The sequence below is a fragment of the Caretta caretta genome, chromosome 6 (genome assembly GCF_965140235.1).
Source record: "Caretta caretta isolate rCarCar2 chromosome 6, rCarCar1.hap1, whole genome shotgun sequence".
Taxonomy (NCBI): domain Eukaryota; kingdom Metazoa; phylum Chordata; order Testudines; family Cheloniidae; genus Caretta; species Caretta caretta.
This window is the reverse complement of record NC_134211.1, coordinates 8,495,308-8,505,265: the sequence shown is the minus strand read 5'-3', so window position 1 is coordinate 8,505,265 and position 9,958 is coordinate 8,495,308. Positions and strand designations below refer to the sequence as shown.

At 61.0% G+C, this 9,958-nt stretch overlaps 1 protein-coding gene across 2 annotated transcripts; it reads left to right on the top strand.

The window, feature by feature from the left end:
• Positions 1–9,478, top strand: LOC125638560 (uncharacterized). 2 transcript variants are annotated; one of them, XM_075130112.1, is made up of 4 exons: positions 11–365; positions 1,902–2,056; positions 2,775–4,036; positions 8,511–9,478. In XM_075130112.1, exons 2-4 carry the CDS (start codon positions 1,912–1,914, stop codon positions 9,234–9,236), a joined length of 2,133 nt encoding a protein of 710 aa, XP_074986213.1. In that variant the 5' UTR covers positions 11–365; positions 1,902–1,911; the 3' UTR covers positions 9,237–9,478. The 2 variants fall into 2 exon arrangements, with proteins under 2 accessions (XP_048710440.2, XP_074986213.1); XM_048854483.2 differs by lacking the exon at positions 8,511–9,478 and having other exon boundaries at positions 1–365; positions 1,899–2,056; positions 2,775–5,346.
• The last annotated feature ends 480 nt before the right edge of the window (positions 9,479–9,958 follow it).

Genomic DNA, 9,958 nt, shown 5'->3' with positions numbered 1-9,958 from the left:
TTTCAGGACACGTGCTAATGCCCCACCTTCCCTGGCTGTCGTCTCCGCTGGGGGTCCAGGGCCATGCTCGCACCCCCCCACCCCAACACACACAATGCGGCGATTCCTAGAGGAGATGAGGAACTATTGCAAGGAGGGGACGGAATAAGGCGGGGACCTTCCTGTTCCCAGCAATCCCCCCGGCTTGTGTTGTGTGTGTGAGCCTGGCAGCTGGGAGGGGAGCACACAAAGAGACCCGCTGCCACCCGTGCCTCGGGGCTGCGTCTCCGGCTGCAGCCCCGGCCCCGCGAGGGGATCGCCCCGGCTGGGCGGGGGCGCGAACAGCAGCCGAGGCAGGAAATCGCTGCCCGGAGGAAGCGGCCGCGGTGAGGAGGGGATCGGGGCTGGGACCGGAGAGACACTCCCGCCCCCAGCCAGCTCCGGGGCAGCCCGGGGAGGGGGTCTGTGCAGCTGAGCCCAGCGGGGTCCCCAGCTCCGAGGCAGCGGCGGGGTGGGGCTGCGGATGGGAAAGATGCTAAACCCAGGTGATCTGGCCACGGGGGTCCCTGGGAGCAGAGGAGAGAGAGCGGCGATGGTTGCAAAGCCCCCCCCCCCCCCCACCGCACAGCACCCCCGGGCATGTGGCTCTTAATTCCAGCTGGAAATTGTGCAGGAGCCTTGTTTAAATAACTTCCTCCAGGCCTGTTCTGAATGGTGCAGAAATGGAACCCAGGAGTCCGGGGTGTGGAGGGTGTCTGGGTATTTGAGCTTCTCCCCTGCCCTCCTGGTTCTCCAGGCCCCAGGGATTGCTGTGCTGATGGTGTCTGCCTCCTCGAATTGGCATGTGTATTGGGGGTAGCAGGGTTGGGGCTGGCTGAAGGTTTGAGCACCCAGGGGGATGGGTTGAGATAAGTGCATGAGCTGGACAGGGCAGCTCAACGACTTTGACGTTTTACACGTCATCATTAGGTTTCAGAGTCGATGCCCCCAGTGAGAAGAGTGGAGGCAATTCATGCCTTTCAGGGCAAGTCTACGCTATGACCTAAATACGGCCCTTGCAGTAATTGAATCGGTTTTACACGTCCACACTACGCTCCTTGTGTCAGCGGTGCACGTCCTCACCAGGATCTTATTAGCTACCAGCGTGGGGTAGTGGGGGATGGTTTCCTAAAGGCAGCAACGGTCGATGTAAGTAACGCAGTTTTTACACGGGACACTGTGTCGACCGAACTACATCGACTTAAGCGCTACGCCTCTCGCGGAGGTGGAGTTATTAAGTCGGTGCAGTGGGCGAGTTACATTGGTGGGAGCTACATTTTAGTGTAGATGCTTACAGAGCCAGGCCGATGTAAGCTGCCTTACGTCAGCCTAGCTGTGTCGTGTGGACCAGGCCTCAGCGTGATCAGTTCAGGCTCTCTGCAGACTCAGGCAGATGTTGGGTCATGTTCTCCAGATTTTCTGTGCACCTGTGACATCTAGAAACATGTGAAAACCGAGGTTCTACTGCTAATTGTGCATTCTGGGCACTTAATACATGTCTCTTCTGATTTCTGGTTTCATCTTATTCGATGCCTAGCCTATCTCAATTCAGAAGTGATGAAATTAAAACCTTTAGCATGGAAAACTCATTGAGATCAACGGCTGCTTTCTAGGGCCAGATAATGCCCCAGGGCAGCTGTGGAGAGTTCTGTGTGGGGCCTGTGGCATGCGGAAGTGGAATCAGCTGGGAATAATGCAACGTCTTGTGGCTGTAAATTGTCCCAATGCCAAGTATCGGGCTGGGGGGTGTTGAGTGATGGTGCTGTGATTAGGTCCCATCTTAATTAAGCTCTTGGTTAAGGGTCCCTCTGGAAGTGGGGTGCTAACCGTGGATGGCACCTGAATGAGAAGGGGAAACGTAACAATGTGTTTGAATTCAGCAGCTCACTCCACATGACTGGGATCATGCCTGGCCCTGCCCCTGCCCCAGGATTCCCCGACCCGGCCAGGATCTCCCGCATGGAGCAAGGGGAAGGGCCCAGGGTCCCGGATCTCCAGGGCTCTGAGGAAAGGGAGATCCCGAGAGGTGCCTACACAGGTGAGGAATGAATGACACCGGCTTAGAGACTGGGAGTGAAGGGAAAAGCTGGTTTCCTAGCAAAGCCATTGGGAGCCCCCCTCCAGTTCTGTTTTCCACTCCCCCATTCCTGTTACTGTGTAACCCCATCCACAGCCATGTGCCCAGCAGTGGGGTGGGGGGGGAAGACTTGGGCTCCAACTCCTGCACCCTGTGGGGCCAGATGCCCCCCCTTGCGTCCTCCAATGCTCAGCACTGCCTCTTTCTGCTCCCCCCATGACAGCTGGGGAACCCCAAGGGCCACTGAGGATCCTAAAATCTCCCCAGCAGCATCTCCCTGAGCAATGCCCCACCCCACAATTCCGTTTCCATAGAGATGGGATGGGGAGATGTGAAAGGGGCTAGACCCCCATCACTATGGTTACAGGTGGGTAGGGACCTCCTGGCCCCATCTCTATAGTTACTGGGGTGCTGGGGCAGGGTGATATATGTTCTAGGCCCTATCGCTGTGGTATGGGCAGGGAAGAGCAGAGCAGAGCCGATCCCACTGTGAGTTGGCAGGGCAGCAGTCGTGGGTCCCCTGTGGCAGCTGGGCCACTGGGGCAGACGTGGCCTCTCCTCTCCCTTCTTGCGAAGGGTTGGGGGGAATTCAGCTTCCTGCCCATCAGCTTTTCTGCTTTGCCAGCCGCTGTCTCCCTTGGCCCAGGAATGAGCCCTGTCTGGATTCTCTGTCTCCTAGCATGTGCCAGGATGGAGGAGAATCCCCAGCGGGAAGGGCCTGCAGGAACGGAGTCTTACGGGAGCCCCAAGCAGGGGGAGGGCCGGCCCGACTGGGAGACGGTGTGCGAGAGCCCCCTGCAGGAGATCCTGGTGCACCAGCGCACCCACATGGGTGAGAAGCCCTACAAGTGCCCCGAGTGCGGGAAGAGCTTCCACCAGAGCTCCCACCTCATCCGGCACCAGCGCATCCACACCGGGGAGCGCCCCTACAAATGCGGCGAGTGCGGCAAGGCCTTCAGCCAGAGCTCGCTGCTGACCCGCCACCAGCGCACCCACACCGGGGAGCGCCCCTACAAATGCCCCGACTGCGGGAAGAGCTTCAGCCGCGGCTCCAACCTCAGCCAGCACCAGCGCATCCACACCGGGGAGCGCCCCTACCAGTGCACCGAGTGCGGCAAGAGCTTCACGCTCAGCTCCCACCTGATCCGCCACCAGCGCACCCACACCGGGGAGCGGCCCCACAAATGCGGCGAGTGCGGCAAGGCCTTCGCCGAGAGCTCCCACCTCCGCCAGCACCGCCGCACCCACCGGGGCGAGCCGCCCTACAAGTGCCCCGACTGCGGGCGCGCCTTCGCCCTGAGCCTGGACTTCGTGCAGCACGTGCGGGAGCACACGGAGCGCCGGCCCTACCGCTGCGGGGCCTGCGGGCGCCGCTTCCCCCTCAGCTCGGCCCTCTCGCAGCACCGCAAGAGCCACCACCGCCCCCCGGCCGCCCCCAAGGCCCACCCCTGCGGGGTGTGCGGGAAGGTGTTCGGGAAGAGCTCGCACCTGGTGACCCACCGGCGGGTGCACACGGGCGAGAAGCCCTTCGCCTGTGCGGAGTGCGGGCGCGGCTTCAGCCAGAGTGCCGACCTGGCCAAGCACCGGCGCACCCACACCGGCGAGCGGCCCTACCCCTGCCCCGAGTGCGGCAAGCGCTTCAGCGTCTCCTCCACCCTGGCCAAGCACCAGCGCAGCCACAAGGGCGAGCGGCCCTACCCCTGCCCCGAGTGCGGCAAGCGCTTCAGCCAGAGCTCCAACCTCGCCCAGCACCAGCGCAGCCACCGCGGGCACCGGCCCTACCGCTGCACCGAGTGCGGCAAGGCCTTCGCCCAGAGCTCGGCCCTCCTGCAGCACCACCGCACCCACACCGGCGAGAAGCCCTTCGCCTGCCTGCAGTGCGGCAAGGCCTTCAGCCTCAGCTCCAACCTGCACCAGCACCGGCGTACGCACCGCGGAGACGCCGGCCCCGCCTGGGGCGTGGCTGGGGGAGCTGGCCCCCTCGGACGCATTCGGAAATACCTTGGCTGACCCGGAGGGGACACGGGAACCCCACGGGGGTGTCCCCGGGAGGGGAGGGGATTTAAAGCAGGGAGGGGGCTGATAACCGAGACGCCTAGGTTCCCTGGGGGGTAGAGTCTAGTGGTTAGAGCAGGGGGCTGGCAGTCAGGACACTTGGGTCCTTTCCCTGACTCTGGAAGAGGAGTGGGTCCAGGGGTGAGAGAAAGAGGGACAGGGAGACAAGATTCCTGGGTTCTCGTCCCGGCTCTGGGAGGAGAGTGGGGTCTAGCGGTGAGAGCAAGGTGGGAGACCGGACTCCTGGGTTCTACCCCGGCTCTGACATTTTGCTTTTGTGCTCTTGGGGGAGTCTTTTCCCCTGTCTCTGCCTTAGTGCCTCATCTGGGAAAAGGGGACAGTGCTGCTGACCCACCTTCAGGAACGCGCTTTGGGATCTAGGGCTGAAGAGCGTTGGCTGGGAACTCCGCATGATACATAGGCTCATCCGAAGGGGATCGGAGTGCAATGAGGGAGGGGACGGATGGGTTATTTAGAATTCATGTGGAGGGAGGGGGAGGAGGCAAATAAGAGGGTGGGGAGGGAGGTTTGGGTCAGGGTGGGGACTCCACGAAAGAAGAGGTTTTGGGGGAACGTTGGAGAAAGAAGGATTCGAGTTTCTCCCTGGTGCCCTGGGAATCCCATCCGTGCTGGAGCTGGGGGAGAAGTGCCCCAGTTTGGGGGCCTCTCCTGCTCTCCCACCCCCCACTCAGCAGGGATCATTAACTCTTGCAGGCCCATCCTGTCCCCTAATGCCTGTGCCCGTCCTGGGCGGGGGAGACCATCCCTTCACTCTCCAGAATCTGGCTGCCTCTGGACCCTGCTCTCTGCTCCTTCCCCTTTCACAGGCACCAGGGGGTTCGGGAGCTGTGGGGGGCGGGTGAGACTGCTGAGTACCAGAGAGGCTGCTCCCTGAGAGGCTGGACAAACGGACACACCCAGATAGGGGGCAGCCTGTCTCCTTCTCTCCAGCGCCTGGCTCCTCTCTTTGCACCGCATGGAGCTGTTCATTTAGGAGCCTAGTGACACCTGGGGAACATCCCCTCCTGGCCTGGAGCAGACAGAGAGCTTCCCAGAAGTCAGTCTGGCCCCAGCCCAAACCCTCTGTTCCCAACAGGTGCCTGGATCCTGCTCCCCTGCTGGATTCTGTGACCGATGGGGTCTCTTGTTGTGTTATCAAGTTGTATCTGTAGGAAATAAACTCCCTTCCTCTGTGATTTGCCTCCCCCCGTGTCTGTACTGTGGACCCCGTCTTGGGGGTCAGAATGGCCCTGGACATGTCGCTGTGCCGGCATGGAAGCCCAGATGCTGCTTGGGCTCCCAGATGGGCCAGGAGGCTCCCAGTTCTGTGGTGGGGTCCAGACTATACTGATAGAGACCTCAGGGAGACCTCCCAGACTGTAACGCCCCCTCCAGGATTCTAAACCATAGAGACTCCTGGGAGACCTCCCACATTCCAGAATGGAACCTCCTCCAGGATTCTAAACCATAGAGACCCCTAGCAGCTCTACCCAAGCGTAACGCCATCAGGTCTCCAAATCAAAGAGGCACTCGCGAATCCTCCCACCGTGTAATCCTTTCAGGACTCTAAATCATAGCAACCCTCAGCAGCCCTCCCAGACTCCTTCAGGATTCTAAACCATAGAGATGCTTGGAAGACGTCCCAGAGTGTAACCTCTGCAGGAGACCAAATAATAGAGACTCCCCAAGAATGCTCCTAGATTGTAACACCCTCCAGGGCACTGTACTCTCGAGCAGTGTTTCTCAATGACCGGTCTGTGGACCACTGCTGGTCTCTGAGATCTCCCCGACACAGTCTAGGAAGGCAGCAAGCCGGTCCCTGGGATCAAAAAGCTTGAAAATACCTAGATCAGTGCAGGTGTTAGCCCACTGGGTGCCCGAAGTAAAAAATGTTTGGTTCCCCCCAATACTAAAACAAGAAAATAGGGGTGCCCCTTGAGCTGCTCAGGGCCCTAAGCAATTGCTTAGTCTGCTTATGCGCAATGCCAACTCTGCCCTAGATCATAATGCTCCCCAACCCATAACCATAGAGAGATGGACAGTGACATGGCTAGATTGGTACTACACAGGTGGTCACTCTGGCCATATTTCTGTGGCAAGGCTGGAAGAGAAAACTGTATCTCTATGGTTATTAGACTCCTGGAGGGTGCTTGGAAAACTCACCATAGAGACCCTGCCCTGGAGTTTCTCCCAGCTGGCCTACAATCCTGGGCAACGTTAGTGCACTGGGTGACATAATGGATAGTGGACCAATGCAGGCAGCCACTCTTAACTACATCTCTGTGGCTGCAGGGTGGCTGTGGGGGATCAGTGCTCCACGGTCAGGGAGGCCTTGGGGCGGTGGCCGGGTGGGCAGAGCCAAACAGAAATTGCGGGGGGGAGGGAGGGAAGGAATCTATATTATGTAGATAGTCAATGCATATTAATCCAGCATGTATACTGCTCTTGCATACTTCTCATGAGATGCCTGGATCTCTGGTCCCACAGACAGGGGACTGGCCTAGGGGATGTTGGTTTGCCTCCCCAGCCTCCTGGGGAGAGAGAGAAACCTCAGACAGGGCAGGGCAGAATCCCCACCCCCAGTGTTGCTGGCTCTCTTGATTTTTCATGAGTCTCATGATAATTATTTTTCCTTAAAGCCCCAGCTCCTGGAGTCAAGTGGAGATGTGATCATTTCAGCCTTCATTCTTACAGAAAAAGTACGTTTCTAGCCCTCGTGGCTGTGGAGAAAGCTTCAACATGCGACCCCTGTGCAGCCTAAAGACTCACAAAGCAGAAGGCAAAGAAAAAGACCCCCACATCTATTATTTTTACCTCATCTCATGATTTTGGGTGAGCCTGACTCTTGATTTTTGAATATCTGGGATTGGCAATACTGCTCACCCTCCTTGTTGTCTGCCTCCCGCTGAAGTTTAGCAGGGGGCTTCCCCATCCTGGTTATGCTTCAAACACCCCAACAAAAGAGCCTCTGTTGCATTATGAGTGGGTGTAACAGACCCCAACCAGTAGGGGGCAGCACCCCCAAAGGGGGAAAGGCCCCACGTCCCATTCCCCACCTCCCAGAGCCAGCCAGTCCCCTGCTCTGGCTGGGGCTGGATCAGAGCTAGTGCCCCTGATCGTGAGCCACAGCTTTGCCCTTCGGACATTCACTTTGCTCTCATTTCTGCCTCCTGGCGCTCCCTGTCCCTGCCAGGCGACCACCGGGGCCAGTTACAGCTCCCCACCCCCCTCATGAATATGCAAGAGGAGGTGGGCCAGAAACCTCCCAAGTGGCCGACCCTGCCCAGGGTGCATTGCAAAGGGAAACTGCATTTCCCAGAGCCCCTTGCAAAGGGGACAGACCGAAGCGTGGGACAGGCTCCCCGCGCCAGCCCGTTCCCACCCCGTTGGTTCCTGCCCAGAGCGGCAGGTGCGGCGCGGGGTGCCCGCCCCGGTGGCTCCCGGCGGGGCTGGAGGAGGCTCCCGCGGGGCGGGGGGTCCCGGCGGACGGGCAGAGGCAGCGCTGCGGGACGCGCCGCAGGAGAATTACCAGGCTCCGGGCTCGCTGGCGGCGGCGCTGCCCCGCGGGGATCAGGAGCTCGCGGGCTCTGACGGCCCCGGGGCAGCTCCGGCTCAGGGCTCGTCCCCGCTGAGATCTCTGGGGGACCGGCCCCCAGGCCCAGCAGCCCAGGGACTGTCACCCCCCAGCGCGGATCCCGTGTCCCCCCAGCAGGGAGCGGGGCCCGGGTTCTCCGGACCGAGACCTCGGGGCAAATTTCACCGAGCCCCGTCTCGCCTGTTTCCTTCCCCAGAGCAGGACTCCCCGTCCCGGCCGGGATCCCCCGCGCGGAGCCAGGGGAAGAGCCGAGGGTCCCGGATCTCCCGGGCTCCGAGGACGGGGAGAGCCCGAGAGGCGCCCACCCAGGTGAGGGATGAGCGACACCGGCTCGGAGACCGTCCGGGAGGGAAGGGACCAGCTGGGACCCCAGCAAAGCCGCCGGGAGCCCCCAGTTCTGTCTCCTCCCAGTATCGTCCCCAGCAGGTCCCTGTCCTCACGGCAGGTGTCACTCCCGGATCCCCCCGGCAGGAGCCCTCCCCTCCCCCAGCCTTTCCCTGGGGGCTCAGCTGGGCTGTTGGGGCAGCCCCGGCCCCCCTCTGCCCTCAGGGAAGGGTTTGGGGGATTCACGTCCTGCCCATCAGGTTTTCCGCTCAGCGACAAACCCCTTTGCTGCCCCCCCCTTCACCCCGGCGCAGGGACCGAGCCCCACCTGGATTCTCTCTCTCTCTCCCAGCAGGTGCCGGCATGGAGGAAGAGACTCCTCAGCAGGCAGGGCCTCTGGGAGCAGAGCCGCGCGGGACCCCCGAGCAGGGGCAGAGTCAGGGTGGGCTGGGCCGGCCCTACCAGTGCCCCGAGTGCGGGAAGAGCTTTGCCCGCAGCACCCTCCTGATCCGGCACCAGCGGATCCACACCGGCGAAAAGCCCTACAAGTGCGGGGAGTGCGGGAAGAGCTTCTACCAGAGCTCCAACCTGGTGCAGCACCGGCGCGTCCACACGGAGGAGAAACCGTTCGGCTGCCCCGACTGCGGGCGCGGCTTCCGCCACAATGCCCACCTGGCGCAGCACCGGCGCGTCCACACCGGCGAGCGCCCCTTCCCCTGCCCCCAGTGCGGCAAGGCCTTCAGCCAGCGCTCCAACCTGCTGCAGCACCGGCGCGTCCACACCGGCGAGCGCCCCTTCGTCTGCACCCACTGCGGGAAGGGCTTCAGCGACAGCTCCAACCTGCTGCAGCACCTGCGCACCCACACGCCGGAGAGACCCTATCCGTGCCCCGAGTGCGGGCGCAGCTTCCGTCACGGCAAGCACCTGACCCAGCACCGCTCCCTGCACACGGGCCAGAAATCCCACCGCTGCCCTGACTGCGGGAAGGGCTTCAACTGGAGCTCCCACCTCGCCCAGCACCGGCGCATCCACACTGGGGAGCGGCCCTACCAGTGCCCCCAGTGCGGGAAGGCATTCACACAGAGATCCAATCTCTTGCAGCACCAGGCCCTCCATCGCCCTGCCCAGGACCTGGCTGAGCAGCTGCAGATGAACCATGTGGCTTAGGGATGGCTGGGGTTAGAGGTCATGCTGGAGAGGAGAGAGACCCGCCTCTCAGCATCGGATGCCTGGGGTCAAAGGTCTGACGATGTCCGACACTCAGGACTCCCCCACAGCATGGACACACCAACGGGACCCCACTCGGACATGCTGCCAGAGAATGCGGGGGTGGATTAAACAAGCTCCCTGAGGGGACTTACTTGCTGGAGAGGAGAGCTGGGGACATTATTAATAAAGGGTGTAAAGCAGTGGTTCTCAAACTTTTGTACTGGTGACCCCTCTCACACAGCAACCCTCTGAGTGCGACCCCCCCCCCCCAACAAATTAAAAACACTTTTTTACATATTTAACACCATTATAAATGCTGGAGGCAAAGCGGGGTCAGGGTTGGAGGCTGACAGCTCATGACCCCCTGAGGGGCCCTGACCCCCAGTTTGAGAACCCCCGGTGTAAAGTAAGAGTGTGTGGGTGGGTGTGCACGGGTGTGTGTACAGCACTGCCCCCTCCTGGAGGGAATTGGGGCTGTGTGTGTGCGCACATGCATAGCACTGCCCCCTGCTGGAGGGAATTGGTCATGTATGTGCAACACTGCCCCCTGCTGGAGGGAATCAATTGTGTGTGTGTGTGTGTGTGTGCACATGCACAGCACTGCCCCCTGCTGGAGGGAATCTGTCATATATGTGTGCAGCATTGCCCTCTACTGGAGGGAATCAGGTGTGTGTGTGTGT